The sequence below is a fragment of the Microtus oregoni genome, unplaced genomic scaffold (genome assembly GCF_018167655.1).
Source record: "Microtus oregoni isolate MIOR12 unplaced genomic scaffold, Mior012 000043F_ref0000047, whole genome shotgun sequence".
NCBI classification, from domain to species: Eukaryota; Metazoa; Chordata; class Mammalia; order Rodentia; family Cricetidae; genus Microtus; species Microtus oregoni.
Genome location: NW_024543210.1, coordinates 2,605,171 through 2,624,782, shown reverse-complemented (window position 1 = coordinate 2,624,782; position 19,612 = coordinate 2,605,171). Strand labels below are relative to the sequence as shown.

The 19,612-nt window shown below is 47.7% G+C and overlaps 1 protein-coding gene across 1 annotated transcript; it reads right to left on the bottom strand.

Annotated features, from left to right (window-relative positions):
• Positions 1-310: 310 nt before the first annotated feature.
• Hsp90aa1 (heat shock protein 90 alpha family class A member 1) lies at positions 311-6,424 on the bottom strand. The gene is made up of 11 exons (XM_041633253.1): positions 6,265-6,424; positions 5,514-5,675; positions 5,051-5,417; positions 4,595-4,728; positions 3,564-3,884; positions 3,242-3,407; positions 2,836-3,026; positions 2,470-2,617; positions 1,884-2,152; positions 1,391-1,724; positions 311-981 (listed from the first exon to the last, which is right to left on the bottom strand). Exons 2-11 carry the CDS (start codon positions 5,673-5,675, stop codon positions 872-874), a joined length of 2,202 nt encoding a protein of 733 aa, XP_041489187.1. The 5' UTR covers positions 6,265-6,424; the 3' UTR covers positions 311-871.
• Positions 6,425-19,612: the final 13,188 nt, after the last annotated feature.

Sequence of the window (19,612 nt, the reverse complement as noted above, 5' to 3'; positions counted from 1 at the left end):
CCCAACTTTATATGAGATTTGAGAGCCCAGACTGACAGCAAACTCAACCATACAAAGATGACCTTGAACTCCAGGTCCTCCATCTACAAGGGATTGGCATAAATATGCCTTATTTATCAAGTGCTAGGACAATACCTAACCTAAGGTATTGTCCTAGCCTAAGCCTAAAGTTGGGCTTGAGAGTTAAATGGTTTTGAAAGATCTCAATATACAGTGAGGGCAGCCCAGTATTAAACTCTGTTCCACTGGGCAAATGGAGCAAATAAAAACCCAAATCCCCACATCTACTTAAAAAAACACACAGATGTCACACCTTTTTTCTCATCTGTATTTACCTTTTGAAGCAGAATGTGATTGGGCACTCTATTTCCACTCACAAGCCTTGCTCAGTTACAAGACCTAGGGAAGCTTAGGATTTTGTTCTTGGTACAAGCCACATGGGGAATTCCTGTTGTTTTAGCTTGTGTACTTACTTCTAAGACTAGTACATGCAGAATTATAGGGGATGAAAAATTTTAAGATGAAACTTAAGCCATCTTATTTTTTTTCTGTTTAAACATGAAGTTATCTCAGAACACTTCCAAGTGAAATTATTTGGTCTAAAATAAGGGATCCAGCTTGATAGACAGCTAAACACTTCAGACCACAAAGTTAATAGGTTACATTACGTCTTACAACAAACGTTCTACCAACCTATTGAATCAAACCTATAGTATCACAGTATCACACCAGTAGAAAGAAATTTTATCTTCCCCTTAAGTTTTCATGCCACACAGATGTCTTAATGTCAACAAAAATAAACAAAAATCCTGGGAAATATATTATCAGAAGGAATGATAATAAGCATCAAACATAAGAGTTCTGGTGAAGCTTAGTCTACTTCTTCCATGCGTGAAGTGTCGTCATCTCCTTCCAGGGGTGGCATTTCTTCAGTTACAGCAGCACTGGTATCATCCACAGTAGGATCATCTTCATCAATACCTGTTTTGGGGATAAAGTGTTACAGTTAATTCCAACTAAGGAGCCTCAATCATCCTGTAGATCCTGTTAGCGTGTGTCTGGGGATCTTCCAGACTGAAGCCAGAAGACAGGAGTGCAGTTTCATACAGCAAGATGACCATATCCTTCACAGATTTGTCATTCTTGTCGGCTTTAGACTGAGCATTAACAAAACCTCATACCAGGCAGGCCAAGTATATATGCCTATAAACCTAGCACCTGAGGGGGAGAATCATCGAGGGGCACCTTCAGCTGTATACACACACATGGCTGGTCTGGGCTAAATGTGACTATGCTAAACAGTAATAATCCATTTTTGTCTCACAGCTCAAAATGAACATATCCCATTCAACATGTTTCTTTTCCTTGAAACATGTAGTCTGCAGCTTACCTAGACCAAGCTTGATCATCCTGTAGATCCTGTTAGCGTGTGTCTGGGGATCTTCCAGACTGAAGCCAGAAGACAGGAGTGCAGTTTCATACAGCAAAATGACCAGATCCTTCACAGATTTGTCGTTCTTGTCGGCCTCTGCCTTTTGCCGGAGGGTTTCAATAATGGAGTGATCAGGGTTGATCTCCAGGTGTTTCTTTGCTGCCATGTAACCCATTGTTGAGTTGTCTCTGAGGGCTTGAGCTTTCATGATTCTTTCCATGTTTGCTGTCCACCCATATGTGCTTGTGACAATACAGCATGGGGATGTCACCAATCGGTTTGATACAACCACCTATAATGAAATCAAGCCATGACTAAGGTCTACAAAAATTGACCAGAAATAGTATTTGCAAATATAGGCATCAGTTATGGAACCCATCAAACTAAGTATTTCTAAGATAAAGACCAAGCAACTAGCCAGTGATAGCAACACAGGGAAACATTCACATACCTTTTCAACCTTTTTCTCCAAAATATCTTTCATAATTTTGCAGAGGTTTTCAAATTTTGCCTTTTTTTCTTCTTGCTTCTTTTTCTCCTCTTCATCTTCAGGAAGCTCCAGTCCTTCTTTGGTAACCGACACCAAGGTCTTGCCTTCAAATTCTTTCAGTTGTTGCACACAATATTCATCAATGGGCTCAATCATATATATTACTTCTAAGCCATGCTTTCGGAGGCGTTCTACAAAAGCTGAATTAGCAACTTGGTCCTTGGTCTCACCTGAGAAATATATTGTAGTTACATTTAGAAATGGTTTCAAGCTGGGTTATGATGGTACATTCCTCTAAATCCCAGCACTTGGGGGAAAAAGGTTTTCATGTTGCTGGGTAATGGCACTACCCGCCCTTAATTGCAACAGAGGCAGGCAAGATCTGATAGCTAGGGCTGTTACAGAAAAGAAAACCAGCTTTTTTAAAAAAATGGTTTCATTTACTCAAGTTTTCTACCTAGCAACAGGCTTAATTACTAGACTGGACATTCTTACTTACAGAAATGCTATACTGAGTATCACACAGGTAGAGAGAGCAGATATTTACCTGTAATAAAGTAGATGTGCTTCTGGTTTTCCTTCATTCGTGTGCAATAATCTTTGAGAGAAACCATCTCATCTCCAGAAGCAGATGTGTAGTATCGCAACAGCTCCGAAAGCTTCTTCCGATTTTGAGAGTCTTCATGAATTCCAAGCTGAAACAAAAAAGCATAAAAATATTTCCCATATATACAAATAGAACCAGTCTTCTATCCCAATTCTTGGGAGGCAGAGGGATTTAAGTTTGAGGTCGGCCTGATCCATCAAGTTCCACACAGCCAGAGTGCTACATAGTAAAAACCAACCACCAACCAAAAAACTGGAGCTAGTTTTTAAATGCTGCCAGTAGCAGGAAAACGTTGTCAACACCAACCTTTATATTTTTTGAGAACTGCTCGTAAAACTTTTTGTAGTTCTCTTTATCTTCTGCCAGCTCAGTGAATAGTTCTAAGCATTTCTTGACCAAATTCTTCCTGATAACTTTCAAAATTTTGCTTTGCTGCAACATTTCACGGGAGATATTTAGAGGAAGATCCTCAGAATCCACCACTCCTCTAATGAAATCTGGGGAGGAAAAGACCAAAGATAAATTGTTCTGAAACTCTAACTGATGTTCATTTTTTTCCTCCAGGGGATTGAACCCAGAGCCTCAAGTTAGACTAGGACTCTGTCAATAGGTTACCACTGTCAGTCCCCCAAACCAGTGCAGACCCCAGAAGTAATGGGATTACTTTTCTTGACTGTTGTTAACAGTGCTTTTTCTTTTTATTCATACTTACTCAGATACTCAGGAATTAACTCTTCACAGTTATCCATGATGAAAACTCTGCGCACATACAACTTGATGTTGTTCTTTTTCTTTCTGTTTTCAAACAGATCAAAAGGAGCACGTCTTGGGACAAAAAGGAGGGCCCGGAATTCCAATTGTCCTTCAACAGAAAAATGCTGCAATAGAATGAAATACTTTTAACTGCAAGACAAAATGAACTTACTTCTCCACTGAGCTATTTGACAGATACTCGACATAAAGGGGTTATGAAGATAATCCAACCCGACAAACTGTAAAGACAGACTGGCTTTAAGCACTCAGTAATCACTCACCTTTACTGCCAAATGTTCTTCCCAATCGTTGGTTAAGCTCTTGTAGAACTCTCCATATTCTTCATTAGTAATGTCATCAGGATTTCTGGTCCAAATAGGCTTTGTTTTGTTGAGCTCTTCCTGATCAATGTACTTTTCCTTTATCTTCTTCTTCTTCTTCTTGTCACCATCCTTCTTTTCTTCCTCTTCTTCATCGGAACCGACATCTTCTATTTCAGGCTTGTCGTCAGACTCCTTTTCTTCTTTTTCCTTCTCTTCCTCTTTATCTTCTTTTTCTTCAGCTTCATCATCACTGACTTCCTTATCACGTTCCTTCTCCACCTTCAAAGAAACATGTCAACATCTGCATTGTACATTATACACTAAAGGATAGACTAAGGAATGAATTAACTAGTCAAACCCAAGTGGCCTAGACTTTCTCAACAGCCCTTTTCAGTGTACAAAGACCTACCGAACTGGTTCCACATAGGCTTCAAGCTATCTCTAGTAAATGTTAGGTTCACTACTACTTTTAAGAACTAGGATCTTTTTGGGGAGAGGGAAGGGGAGCAGAGAAAAACAGCACACCAACAAAAAAAGGCAAAAAAAAAAAAAAAAAAAAACCCACCCCAAACTAGGATTTTAGTCTAAACTATCCTATAGAAATTTACTCTGCAGCCGGGCGGTGGTGGCGCACGCCTTTAATCGCAGCACTTGGGAGGCGGAGGCAGAGGCAGGTGGATCTGTGAGTTCGAGACCAGCCTGGTCTACAAGAGCTAGTTCCAGGGCTGGAGAGATGGCTCAGAGGTTAAGAGTACTGACTGCTCTTCCAGAGAGGTCCTGAGTTCAATTCCGAGCAACCACATGGTGGCTCACAGCCATCTATGGTGACATCTGGTGCCCTCTTCTGGCAAGCATACATGGAAGGAATGTTGTATACATAATAAATAAATAAAGAGCTAGTTCCAGAACAGGCTCCAAAACCAGAGAAACCCTGTCTTGAAAAAAACAAAACAAAAAAAATCTACTCTGCAGTTGAACGTCAAACTTACGAAGAGAGTAATGGGATAGCCAATAAACTGAGAGTGTTTCTTCACGATCTCTTTTATTCTCCTTTCCTCCAAGTACTCAGTTTGGTCTTCTTTCAGGTGTAAGATGACCTTTGTTCCTCGACCCATTGGCTCCCCTGGGGGGGGAAAAAAGGTAAAGGCCTAAATTTAAATGGCTATTAGTAACCTTAGCGATTGCTGGAGTATTGAGATGAATGAAAAACTAAAATAATGCATCACCACCTCACTGTTCCCAAAAGCAAACACTACAGATTCAAAGGCCCCACACCCCACAGCTTGCACCAGTGAGCTAACATTAGCTGTACAGTTCTGTACTTCCTCTAGCAGCCCAGCTCCTCCAACTCTCCCTTTAACAATTCTGTTGGAGGACTTCACATCTCACAGGGCGCTCGAACTCTGCAGTTCTCCCAGCTAACACAAACTCTGGCCTTTGCCTACCTGTGTCAGTCCTCACTGTGAAAGATCCCCCGGCTGAGGATTCCCAGGCGTACTGCTCATCGTCATTGTGTTTGGTGATCACGGTCACTTTCTCAGCGACCAAATACGCAGAGTAAAAACCAACACCAAACTGGCCAATCATAGAAATATCTGCACCAGCCTGCAAAGCCTCCATGAAGGCTTTGGTGCCAGACTTGGCAATGGTACCAAGGTTATTGATCAAGTCAGCCTTGGTCATTCCAATTCCAGTATCCACAATGGTGAGGGTTCGATCTTGTTTGTTGGGAATGAGATTAATGTGCAGCTCCTTCCCAGAGTCTAGTTTGCTAGGGTCTGTCAGACTCTCATATCGGATCTTGTCCAGAGCCTATTAAGAGAGCATGAAAAGCGTCAAGCATAAAGCCAAGCTCCCAGGTGAAATTTTTACTGCACCAAACCCCAATTCCCCAACGGTAAGACTCACATCTGATGAATTGGAAATGAGCTCCCTCAGAAAGATCTCTTTGTTCGAATAGAACGTGTTGATGATCAAGGACATCAACTGGGCAATTTCTGCCTGAAAGGCAAAAGTCTCGACCTCTTCCTCCTCCATTGGTTGGTCCTGGGTCTGGGTTTCCTCAGGCATCTAGAAAGGGCACAGCGCTGCTGTGAGCGTCACGGTATGCCTACAGTCTACAGCCGTGCTAATGACTTCCCACTCTGGAAATGTATTTTAAGACCAATATTCCGGATTAGGAAGGGGACGAAAGAGGGGAAGGCGAGAGGGGGAGGATGGATGACAAAGGGATGACCTCATTTCAGAATGCAGTAATTACGAGGCGCATGTGCGCGCCTCCGGGAGGGCGTTCGGACCCAAGCGGCCCCACGCACGCCGTCCCCAACGGCCACCCTCCCCCCCACAGCCCTCCGCTATGGCGCCTCCGTCCTCCGCCCGCGCCTCAGGAGCACCGGCGAGAGCCGCGGTGGCCTCGGCGTGAGGCAGGAGCCGAGCGCTAGCCTCGCCGCCGCCGCTCCGGCCCAGCAGCGCTCGCCGCATCCTGGGCCTGGGGCTGAGGCGTGGGGGCCGCCCGGGGCCTAGGGTCTGGGGCCATGGCCGCCCACCTCCGCGGGCTGAGGGAGCACGGAACGCGCCCCGGCCCCAGCCCCGCCGCCGCGCCGCCCGAGGAGACCACCTCGCTTCCCGGTCCCCACTAAACCCTTCGGAGAGGCCTCACCTTTGCTGAGTGACCACGCAAGAAACGAGACTATCCGCACCACGACACCGAAGCAACTGGCTCGCCGCCCCCCGCGCCGGCCTTATATAGACGCGGGCCCGCCCAGCGCGCGCGGAGCTTTTTCCAGAAGCCTCCCGAACCTTCCGGAAGAACCCTCCCCAACCGCCGCCGCGGCCGCGCGCCTGCGCCTGCGCCCTGGCAGGGTCCCGCCCCTCCGCCGGGAGCGCGCAGAACGAACGCAAGCCCCTCCTCCACAGCTAGGCGCTCTGCGCCTGCGTAGTGAGATGCCATCCGGGGCCGCGCGCCGCCGGGAGAGGCGCCATGTGTCGGGTCCGTCTCCTAGGTGCCCGTGAAAGGGACGTTCTGTTGTGAGCGCGCGGTCTGTGTGGACCTGCGGCCCGGCCTGTTCGCCGCATATGGCCCTTGCACTGGTTTGTGCTCAGTGAGAAGCGGAAAAGGGCGCCTGCCCTGGGGTCCTCATTGCAGACGAAGGCCCGCGGCAGGAGGCTGCGGGCCCCTGGCTTCCGCCCGGAACCGAGGATCCGCTTGTCGCAGCGGGCGGGCCTCCCAGGTCCACTGCGTGGCTGCCGCAGTCTGAATTTCAGGGCTGTTCCCGCCGGAGCCTGTCCCCAAGCCTTACTGTGGGCAGTGCATGGTGGATTCTCTAAATCCGGCCGTAGTGCCTGGGGCTTTCTCTTTAACCACCAAATTTCAGAGTCGTTCTGTCAGGGATTTAGTTAACAAACCGGTGCTAACCTTTTAACTTATCGTAATTTGGGGGCTGGAGAGATGGCTCATCCAGCAAAGGCGCTAGAGTTGGATACCTGGAAGCCACATGGCGGAAAATGAATTAGCCCTCAGCACCGTACATCCACGTGCTCCCCCCCCCCCCCACACACACACACAATGTAAAAATAAGCATAAAGGGCTGGAGAGACAGCTCAGCGGCTAAGAGCTCTTAGTGGTACCAGCACACTGTCAGGCAGCTCACTGGCACCTGGACCTCCGATTCTAGGAGACACAAAGTCTGCTAATGGCCTCTGCGGGCACCAGGAGCGGGACACACATGCTGCACTGACAAACATACAGTCTAAACACTCAAAACTCATTTAGAGCAACAACAAAAAGCCTATCTTGATTTTTGAAGCACCCTTAAAATGATTAAGATGACCCAAAGGTAATTTCCACCAGGCTGTGGTGCACACTTTAATCAGAACACCAGACGGAGGCAGGTGTTCTGAGTTTGAGGCCAGTTTGCTCTACAGAGCAAGTTCGTAAAGTAAAACTCAGTCTCGAAAAAACAAACAAAAACCCAAACCAAAAACAACAGTAATTTCTTCTTACAGGCTTTCCATATACTTTTCTTTTGGGCTACCCCCACCTCTATATCCTTCTATTTCCGTATCATTTCCTACCAGCAAAACACAATCATGAAGAGTAGGGAAAATGCCACTGTGGACAAAAATACAATAGGGAAATCCTCAGAGAAAGGAAGAGGATTGCCCTCCTTAAAGGAATGAGTCCCTCCGTAGCTGTTAAGAACAGACAGATGGCCTTCTCGCCCCACTCGAGTGGGGGTGATATTTAAATACAAGCAGCTTACTGTGTTGAGGTGGTAGTTTTTGTTCTTTTTTAGTTTATTTATTATACGAGCGTTGGTGTTTTGCCTGCATGTATGGCTGAGGGTGTTGGATCCAATGAAACTGGAGTTAGAGAGTTATGAGCCACCATATAGGTGCTGGGAATTGAACCCTGGTCCTCTGGAAGAGCAGCCAGCGCTGTGAGCCACTGAGCCATCTCTCCAACCCCAAGGTAGTAGTAGTGGTTTTGTTGTTGTTGTTGTTGTTTTTTTTTTTTTTTTTCTGAGACAGGGTTTCTCTGCGGCTTTGGAGCCTGTCCTGGAACTAGCTCTGTAGACCAGGCTGGTCTCAAACTCACAGAGATCCGCCTGCCTCTGCCTCCCGAGTGCTGGGATTAAAGGCGGTTTTGTTGTTGTTGTTGTTGGTTTGTTTTTTTTTTTTTTTAACTTTTTGACACAGGCTTCCACTTTGCAGCCTTGGGTGACTTGTGTTAATCCCAACAAGAATTTAAAAACAAAACTTAAAAAAATCAACCATGTGGTCACCTCCCATCTGATTAGGGAGAGGTCAGAGCAGTCAAGATATTCTAAAAAACAAATCAAGGTCATGGGTTGGGGAAGGTAAGGTTCCAGGAAACAGAAAGCAACTCAATTCTCACAATAAATAAAAACTTATTTTTAGCAAGGTGGTGGTGGTGCATGCCTTTAATCCCAGCATTCAGGAGGCAGAGGCAGGCAGATCTCTGTGAGTTCGAGGTCAGCCTGGTCTACAAGAGCTAGTTCCAGTGAGTTCGAGACCAGCCTGGTCTACAGAGCTAGTTCCAGGACAGGCTCCAAAGCCACAGAGAAACCCTGTCTCGAAAAACAAAAACCAACAAGCAAAAAACTTATTTTTAAAAATAATAGCTCCTGCCTTTAAAATAGAGTCAGGCAGGTTCCTCGCTTGCTATGTAGACCAGTCTGGCCCTGTAGACCAGGCTGGCCCACTGTCTCCTGAGGTGTGCACCACTGTACTGGGTGAGGTAGTCTTCACAGTGTCGCTTTCCCTAGAACTAGCCATTTGTGTTGGGTACCTGGACCATTAGCTGTTGGCCTTAACCGTGTGTAGCAAGCATCACAAATCAAGCTCCAAGATACAAAGGAGAATTTTGCTTCTTATTTTTGGCCTTTTGGTTTCCACACCAGGAATTGAACCCAAGGCTTCCTACATGCTATGCTAGGCAAGCTAGGTCCTACCACTCAGCTATATCCCCAGCTCTCTCTTCATTCTTATTTTGAGACAGGGTATCAGTTGCCGGTATTGGCTCTGAAGGAACGGTAGCTCAGGCAGACTGTGAATTTGCTATCCTCTTAGCTTTCAGGTGGATCTCTGTGAGATCAAGGCTAGCCTAGTCTACACAGTGAGCGCTTTGCCATCCAGGGATATGTAGAGAAACCCTGTTTCAAACGGAACAAAACCAAAGGCCATAGCTCTGGGGGCCAGAGAGGTGACTCCCTGGGTAAAAGGCTTGTCATGCAGTGCTGAGCTCAGATCTCTGGCAGCCATATAAATGCCAGGTGACCGCAGAGGCAATACCTAGTCCAAGAAAGACCACAAACTGAGACACCACCCGGGAATAGACCATCCAAAGGAAATTCCTAGGGTTCCAACCATTGTAGATAGGATCACCTGCCAGCACATACCCATCGTTTTTCACCAGGACACCCCTAGACAAATTGAACCGGTCACCCCACACCTTGCTAATGTAACTTTTCTGGGTTTTGTCTTTAAATAGTGTCCTCTAGAAGGGTGGGGTACCTCCTCTTGCTGCTGCTGTGCTGACGAGGTCCCTGCTGGCTTGTAATGCAATGTTCACACAATGAACCTTGCTTTTGCATTTCGGTGAGTCGGTCTCCCTGGTGATTTTGGGGGTCCCCACGGACTGGGCATAACAGTGATAATGGAAAGGAAACCTTCCCTCTGGAATCTAACTGAAGTCCCTCACCAGTTGAGAGTCAAGAACTTCAAAACAATTGACAGCATTTGCTGTGAAGGTTGCCTCCAGAGACAATATTCCTTGATATAGAGATATTTCAGATAAGAATTTCAAAAAGAGGGGCTGAATTGATAGCCTAGAAGCCAAGAACCCCGAACTTCCAGAGGACCAGGGTTCAGTTCCCAGCACACACATGACAGCTCTCTTCTGTCACTCCAGTCCCAGGGGATCTGACTCCTCAGGCACTATACATACATGGTACACAGACATCCATTGAGGTAAACACTCATACACACAAAAATAAAATCTAAAAAAATGTTAAAATGAACCATCCTTAAGACCTAAACATTGAGCCGGGCAGTGATGGCACATGCCTATAATCCCAGCACTTGGGAGGCAGAGGCTGGCAGATTTTTGTGAGTTCAAGGCCAGCCTGGTCTACAGAGCTAGTTCCAGGCCAGGCTCCAAAGCTACAGAGAAACAAAAAACAACAACAAAAAAAAAAAAAAAGAAAAAAAAAACAACCCTAAACATCAAGCTGCAGAGATGGCTCAGCAGTTAAGAGCATTGACTGCTCTTCCAGAGGATCCAGGCTCAACTCCCAGCACCTATGTGGCAGCTCACAACTGTCTGTAACTCCAGTTCCAGAGCTTTTGATACCCTCACACAGACAGACGTGCAGGCAAACACCAATGCATATTAAAACAAGCATACAAAGCCCTAAGCATCTGTATGACCTCACACTTTCTCTCTTCCCCTGCCCTCTTTTCTGAGGGGATTTTTGAGACAGGGTTTCTTTATGTAGCCCTGGCTGTCCTGGAACCCACCCTGTAGACCAGGCTGGCCTCGAACTCACAGATCTGCCTGCCTCTGCCTCTTGAGTGCTGGGATTACAGGTGTGCACCACCACTGCCCAGCTACCTCTCACCCTTTTCTAGATATGAACCTGAAATGTTCTGGAAATCTCAGACTAGACTAAAAACTTTGGTATATGGTAAAAACACCTGAACTGTGCCTGCCACTTTAGTGGCCTGTGGTTTTTAGCTTATATTTGTCATCTTATACAGTGCACCCCAGGATCTCACATAAGTTCTTCAGCACCCCTTTGAAACATGACTCTAGAAGCCACTGAGGATATATATATATATATATTACTTGAGATAATTCTCCTGGGAACTCTACACCTGTAGACCCAGCCAGGACAAGCTCAAAAGAGGCCTGAGTCTCAGCAGTTTACCCTAAGGTAATACCTGGTTCCAAGAAAGACCACAAACTGAGGCCACCCAGGCACCACCCAGGAACAGACCAGCTAAAGGAAATTCCTAAGGTTCCAATCATTGTAGATAGGATCACCTGCCAGCACACACCCATCGCTTTTCACTGGGACACCCCTAGACAAATGTCAGCCAATCAGGAGTCCTGAACCTTAGAAATCCCTCACCCCCCCCCCTTTGCTACTATAAAAACCCAACCCTAGCTGAGCTCGAGGCTCTTTGACCACTCCAATACGATGGACACTTGGAGAGTTTGAATTCGCAAACTTGTGTAAGAATAAAGGCTCTTTGCTTTTACATACAGAACTCAGTCTCCTAGTTGGTTTTGGGGGGATTCCATGATCATAACAACACCCATACTTGCCTGTGTCTTGAGCTTTCGTGAATGCCTATTAACTCCCATGCTTAAATGTATGTTAAAATTCTTAACTGCCTTAAATAATTCTCTTAAATTCTTAAATTCTCACTGTCTTTGATATTAGCTTGTCTCTAAATTTTTCATCAGTGAAGAATCCAGTTTCACCTAAGTGTCGTTATCTGAAAGAACTCAGGCAGCTGCAGGCCAGGCAGAAGCATGAGATTGTGGCCCATGTCCCAGTGTGGCTGACAATTATTGAGAACTAGATGGACTTGGGCAGGCACAATGACAGTTCAATGGAAAATAAGGGGGGAGAGACTAGGGTATAAGCGGGGTCCAATACTGGGGTATGCCCTGCTACAATGTGGGTGTAGAGAGAAGAGTTAGGATCTCCCCCCAACCTGTCTCTTTGACACCCCCCACCCCCCACCCCCCACCCACACCCGTCATCCTGTCAAGTAAGTCCAGTCTTATCTACCAGTGCTTATCTGGAGGCAGGGATAGGACAGTTGTGCCTGAGTCCCGCAATAGCAAATGCTCCAACCTCCAGTAGCACCCCTTAGAAGCTCTGAGAGAGGGGGGAACACACCAGAAAGAGGTGAACAACCAGTGGGGTTAGCTTAGCCAGGTTCTTCAGACCTGTGGGCCCAGAGGTCTTGGAGGAGACCTACAGCTTCTTTTTCCAGAAGGCAGCATGTTCCTCAAACCTGCTGAGTCATCCCATTCCTCAATCCCCTCTGCTTCCCTGAGGGCTGTGGGGCCTGCTGTGATTTTCCTTTGAATTGCTCTTTTTCCTATACTCAGGAGCTACTTTGAAACAATCCAAGCCTCTAGGAACCCACCCGAGGCCTTCCCTAGCCAGCTTTTGCTGGGCTGATTTGTGCCTTTCTCAGCTGCCATTTTTGGAAGCAGAAACCCCTCAGACACCATGCCCTCACTATCTAGGCTGTCAGCCCCAGGTCCCCACTAGCCAGCTCATTCCTCCTGGCCCCAGTATGGGACCCAGCCCACATATGCTCTGACTGGGAGAACCCCTCCTCTATCCATCTCCGTGTTAGATCCAAACCTGCAGGTCTGTCACCAGGTCACGACAGTACTGTCCACACTGGTGTGTGCTCAGTTTAGGACGGCCTGGTGGGACAGCTCTGTCAGCCCTGACCAAATTATCTGGCAAGCTTAAAAAGAATATAGAGAGTCAGGACCGCGAGGGGTCGGTCCACCAACTGAGGCAGTGTGCATCTTCTAATGAGAGCTCACCAAATCCAGCTGGACTGGGTCTGAATGAGCATGTGATCAAACTGGACTCTCTGACTGTGGCTGACAATGGGGGCTGACTGAGAAGCCATTGATAAAAGCACTGGGACTTGTTTTTACGGCATGTTCTGGCTTTTGGGGACCCTAGTCTATATGGATGCACAGCTCCCTAGGCCTGGATGTAGAGGGGGGGAGGACCTTGGACTTCCCACAGGGCAGGGTTTCCTGCCCTCTCTCAAGCAGGGTGGGAGGGGGAGGAGGGAGTGTGGGGGAGCGGGAGGGGATTGGGAGGAGGGAAGGAAGTGTAAATAATTGAATGGAAAAAAAAAACCTGTCTCAAAAAATAAAATAAATAAATAAATATTCCAAAAGGAAAAAAAAAAAGAATATAGAGGCTGGATTTGCTCAGTGGTAGAGGAGATGTTGAATTCGTGCAAGGCACTAAGTTCCAGCCCCAGCCCAGAGGCACACAGGTGCACGCAGAGCGAAGAAATGCGTTCAGGGAGAACCAGAACAGACTCTAAAGGGGACGTGGGCTGCTGCATAGCTTTCTGGTTTGTTCTAGTCTCTTCTTCTCTTGAGTTCCGTTTTTTCACCACTGCACAGGCTCTAAAGCAGCCCAGGTTTCGTAATGTTTACCGCTCTTGAGGCGGTGGGACCTGGGAGAGAGGGGCCTAAAAATCCAACTAAACAAAGTCTCACGGAATAGCCAGCTTTATTCGGAGCACCAGGCAATTTTTACTCTGAAGGTTAAGAAGCGTCACCGGAGTCGGATTTCAATCACAGGGACAAGCCACACCTGGTAAAAACACATTTTTCCTATAGAGGCACATAAATAACAAAAGCCGGTCATCGTGAATAATCTGAAGAGAACTCACTCCTATATGCCACACCTGGGAGAGGCACATAAATAACAAAAGCCGGTCATCGTGAATAATCTGAAGAGAACTCACTCCTATACGCCACATCTGGGAGCGGCACAAAAACACAGCCCAAGAACAATTCCTGTTTTTGAAGAAACAGGTCACAGGGGTCTTGTTTTCTTGAAGTTTTCTCACAAGCACTCAGAATTCCCCTCACAAGACTCGCTTCTTGGACCGTGTTCAGATATTGTAAACCCAACAGGGCCATTCGACATCTTCGCCACTCCTTCTTTTATTCAAGGGGCTACTGAGCTGACCTCTCTCCACCTTTTTCCTGACTTTTTATTGAGTTCAGCTCACACTAGGTGCCTGCTCCACCTCCCTAAGCTCACCGGGCTGAAGTGAACGTTTAGGTTGCCATCTCGTTATCCTAATGGCCACATCCAAACCCCGCAAAGGGCAGGCCGCTGTGCAAGTATATAGACCCCGGCAGCCCTAAAAGGAGGCGTGGTTGTTTAGCGCCACCTGCTGGCCAGCTGTTTGAGGACTTCCAATTGGAACCTTAAGGGAGAATCAGAGACTTAATTGAGCTCCAAAGGAGATGACTGTCGTTGGGGTCTTCACTCAGAGGAGTACAAAGCAAAGCTACTGGTAGCTCACTGAGTAAGGATAAGGCGCTGTGTGTGAGTGTGTGTGTGTGTGTGTGGCGGTGTTGTACCCAGATCATGGAGTCCCCCCAAAACCAACTAGGAGACGGGGAGTCCTGTATGTAAAAGCGAAGAGCCTCGATTCGTATACAAATTTGCAAACTCAGACTCTGCGTCTGCCCAGCATATTGGAGTGGTCTGAGAGCCCCCAGCTGAGCTGGGGTTGAGATTTTAGAGTAGCAAAGGTAGGGGTGAGGAATTTCTAAGGTTCAGGACCCCCGATTGGCTGACATTTGTCTAGGGGTGTCCTGGTGATTTCTAAGGTTCAGGACCCCTGATTGGCTGACATTTGTCTAAGGGTGTCCTGGTGAAAAGCAAAGGTATGTATGTGCTGGCTGGTGATCCGATCTACAAATGGTTGCAATGTTCGAGGAATTTCCTTTGGATGGTCTGTCTGTACCTGGGTGGTGCCAGCTTATGGTTGTCCTGGAAACTGGTGCTGCCTGCTACAGCAGCTATGTGACCTGGGCACCAAGTATGGCCAGGTTGCCCTGGGTCCCACGTGACCTGGGCCCCATTATGTGTGGCCAGGTTGCCCTGGGCCCCACGTGTGTGTATGTACATTAATTTGCATGCAAGACAGCCTAGAATTTTTGATATCCTTTCTGCCTCAGCCTCTCCAAAAGTGCTGGGACAACAGATATCCAACTGCAAGGTTTTGAAAGCAGCAAGCTTGGCTGAATTAGGTAGTGCGGAGAATATACCCCCAGCTATGCAAGAAGCTGAGACAGGAGAATGACAAGTCCCAGGCCTGCCAGAGCTATAAAGTGAGTTCTGGCCTCCCACACACCTAGAAGTGATCTGCTATTGAGCTATCTTCCTAGTCCCCTTTCGCGTTCCCATCGGCTGTTCATTGGGCGCGGGAGTGGAAGGAGTTGAGAAGAGGTCCAGTCTCCACCACTGAGCCATATTTCTTTTCCGTTTCCCTTTGAGACATGCTTTCACTAAGATGCCTGGGCTTGTCTGGAACTTTCCGTAACCAAGGCAGGCAATGAAATTTTAATCTTCGTGCCTCAGATGCTTGAGTCGTAGGGATTATAGACCTCTGTTATAATTTGGGAGAGGCAAGTTGCATGAAAAACAGGTCTCTTCCTTGAGAATCATGAAGGTATAGCCAGTAATGACCTCCCTTCTTGCCTGCCTACCTGGGCAATTCTGTACCAAACAGTTGTGAATGTATGGGTAGACATAGACAAGCTGAACACATTAGTGATGCAAACACCAGACATCTGTACTCCGTAGCCCCAAGCCCCGGGTTGACATGCAAACTGCCTTATCCTTGCTTCTCAAGTTTCCCCATATCTGTCTGACAGTAAAACAGTATCGACTTCCTGTGATTATTTCGGGGATTACATTTCCTGATGAGGAATGAATGTGGTCTCTGAACTAAGTCACTGGAACAGGATGGAGTTACTCAGAAGGAGCAAAGCTACCTAGGTCAGGCAATGCGGCCTGTGTGAGGGAAGCCATGGCGGGACCAATGAGGAATTCACGGGCGGCAGCTGTCTGCTGGCACAGTAAGTGGCTGTGGGCCACACACTGGGGGAAAGGACGGCAAGAGCAGAGGCTAAGAGCTGTTCCTTGGGGCTCAAGAGACTGTGTGAGGTGTGAGGGAGCAGCTGCGGAGTGAGGTGTGAGGGGAAGGATTAAGGGGTTCTTGATTGTGGAACTGAGGGCAGGGCCCACTAAGCCTGAGAAGTTCTAGTATTGTAGGCCATAATTTGGTCTTGCTTCTGTTATAGGGGTCCTCCTAATGTCCACTTCACACGTTAGGGTTCAGTGTCCACAGTGAGGCGGTGAAGAGACAGGACGGAGTGACTCCCCCAGGCGGGTAGATGCCTGTGGTTGCTTATTTCCCATCTTTCTGGTAGTATCAGTACTTTCGTTTCTTTGGGCACGCACCTTGCTAAACCGTACTGTGTTAACTCCGGAGGGGTAAATGATCTCAGAATCTCACCCTGTGACAGCCCCGCCAGACTTCAGCACAACTGACTCCATGGTGGAAGTACCATGCAGATAAAATCAGCACATAGATAGCACCACCTGCCAAAAACAAAGACCCAGGCCGGGCGGTGGTGACGCACGCCTTTAATCCCAGCACTTGGGAGGCAGAGGCAGTCGGATTTCTGTGAGTTCGAGACCAGCCTGGTCTACAAGAGCTAGTTCTAGGACAGGCTCCAAAACCACAGAGAAACCCTGTCTCAAAAAGCAAAAAAAAAAAAACAAAGACCCAGTCCATCAAAGTCTGTAGTTCTGGGAAAGTCTCTCAATGTACTAACCTTGTTTTTTGGTTTCTGTGGTTCTGCTTCTGGCTAACTGTTCTTGGTGACTGACCTATGTTAACCCAGAACATGGCTTTTGTGCTCCTAAGCTCACCCTGAGGAAGGCTTACTGCTACACTGGAATCACAAACACCCAGTGTAGGTACCATACCAGTCAGCCAATAAAGACTTTCTATTGGTTTAACCCCCCATGTCTGAGCAGTCCTCTCTCCACGACAACCCCACTCAGTAAGTACCTGCCCCGGCCCTTCAAGTATTCCTGCTTGGAACAGGATCAGATGGGAACAGGACCAATCATGTTTGCTTACTTCTCATTTTTTTAATGTGTTTATTTTTATTTAATGTGTATTTGTGTTTGCCTAAACATATGTCGGTGTGCCATGTGCAATCTGTGCCTGAAGGAGGCAGAAGCGGGTCAGCTCTCCTGGGGCTGGAGGCACAGCCAGGTGTGAGCCACCATGTGGGCGCTGGGAATTGAACTCAGGACCTTTGAGAAAGCCACCAGTGCTCTTGATGGCTGAGCCATTTCTCCAAGCCATCCTTTCCCCTTTGGGATTCAGGGTTATGAGGATGTAAGCCTGGAGCGGTGGAGGCTCTAAGTCTGGTGTCGTGGAGGATGAAACCACCAGGGAGGGAAAATCAGGGACAAGAAAAGGACAGTGAGAAGCTGGTGAGGGTCCGGTGCCCTGGAGGCTCAGCCTCTCCCCAGCATCATCTGCAGTTTAGCTGCAGGCTGATAATCTCTTTTTCATTTAGACTGATGAGAGCCGGGCTCCCGCTGCTGGTATCCATAGGAGTTCTGAGTGTAAACATCCTTCATCATTCCTGGGAATTAGTTGGGCAGAGGTAATGGCAAAAGATTAATTAATTTTCTTTCATAGAGCTCTGTGTCTTACACACTGAGGAGAGGGAGCCTTATTTGCTAGCGAGGCCGGACTCTTGGGTCAGATGAGAAGCTAGTCAGCGAGTGTTGATGCTGTCTGTGCTCAGTGGCAGACTCTCTGGTTGTCTGATCAGTAATCTTCAACAGCCTCTCCCTTGACAGCTCCACTGTCGGGGCTGGAAAGCTGAACCTCAAACTTGTTTTCCCAGCCTCTATGGGGCTAGAGAAGACCACGTGACCCTGCCCCAGGCAATAGGACATAAATAGGAATTGGGTACTTTGCAGGGAAGGGAGACAAGGGACATGTTTTAATGAATTTTTAAGTTGCCTCAATTTCTTTCTACATTTATTCGGCGTTTGTTGTGTGTATGCATGCCACAGCATGAGTGTGGAGGGCAGAGGGCAGCCTGAAGTAGTCACCTCTTCCCCCATGGGAGTCCTGAGAGAAGAAACTCAGGTTGCCAGGACTGGGGGGGGAAGGGCGTTCATCTGCTGAGTCCTTTTCGCAGTCCACCTCAGACAATTTTTTGGAAGATGGCAGAGATACAAAGATAAAAGGAAAAAACAACTGTTCACACTAGCACACACTTGTAACCCTAATGCTGGGGGTGGGGTAGGGGCAGGAGGACCCAGAGTTCAACGCCTTGGCTACATAGCACATAAAAAAAGAAAGGAAAAGGAAGGAAGGAAGGAAGGAAGGAAGGAAGGAAGGAAAGATTAAATTAAAAGTTTTTAACTTTCCTGAGATAGAGACTTGCTATATAGATATAGAGGTTAGTCTTGAACCCTGGACAACCCCCCCCCCCCAACCCCACCCCCCCCCCCCCCCCCCCGTCTCAGTCCTCCAGGTGCTGGGATTAGAGGCGTTGCCACTGTGCTTGACCCCTGCATGGTTTTTGTCTCACCGTATAGCCCAGGCTGGCCTGGAACTGCCGACCTTCTGAATGCTGGGGATTCCAAACAGCAACCACTGAGCCCAGCCTGACCTAGTTTTCTGCATGCCAGGGACTGGTTATGGGCTGGAGACAGAGATCCACAGGGCCAGCAGTTCCTGTTCCAGTGCAGCAGCTCACTGTGGGAAGGAGACCCAGGAAGAGGTAATTGTGTGCCCTGACATAAGTGTGATGCTAAAAATGGCTTAAGGTGTTATGGGCACAGTGAGGACCAGGGACGGTTTCCTGAGGGCAAACATCACTTGAACCAGCTTGGTGGCATCAGAGGGGCACACCGAATGGAGGGAACTGCACAGGCAAAGGTGTGAAGCCTTGTGATGGGTTCCATGGTAGCTACCACACACGGAGCCCAGGGGAGAGGTAGCACGCCAGTGTGTGAGTGTGACCTCCAGTTGGTAAGGGACAATGGAAGAGCCAGCCAGTAATTCTGAGATACCTCTTATCCTCTTAACTCCACCTCCCGAGAGCTGGAACTACAGGGGTGTGCCACCAAATCTTGTTGTTTTAGGAGATTTTGCTGTCAGGTGGAGTTTGCATTTAAGAGATACAGCCTACGCACAAGGAGACGGAAATCTGCTGTAGTGGTCCAAACAGCAGCTGGGGACGCTCTGTGAGTGAAGACATCTGGCAAGCTCTTGGCCTTCACTGCTTGTATTGGCATTGGAGAACCCGGCCTCTCCAGTCTTCAGAAACAGCCCTCCAAAATGATGCTTGTTGATGTCTTATTTGGTTTTGTTTTTTCCTACACAGGGTTTCTCTGTGTAGTCCTGACTGTCCTGGAACTCACTCTGTAGACCAGGCTGGCCTCAGTCTCGCAGAGTTCCGCCTGCCTCTGTCAGGATTAAAGGTGTGCATGCTACCTGGCTGCTGCTGACTTCTAAAAGCACTGCCCATACAATCACGCACTTGCTCCCGAGAGTTGATTTTTATTTTGTTTTTGCTTGTTTTTTTGTTGGTGCCTGGGGTACAACCCTGGGTCTCATCCCTACTAGGCAAGTACTCTACCACTTTGAAAGGAATACCCTCAACCCTAAATCCATTTTTTTTTTTGATTTTTCGAGACAGGGTTTCTCCGTAGCTTTTGGTTCCTGTCCTGGAACTAGCTCTTGTAGACCAGGCTGGCCTCGAACTCACAGAGATCCGCCTGCCTCTGCCTCCCGAGTGCTGGGATTAAAGGCGTGCGCCACCACCGCCCGGCCCCTAAATCCATTTTGCACAA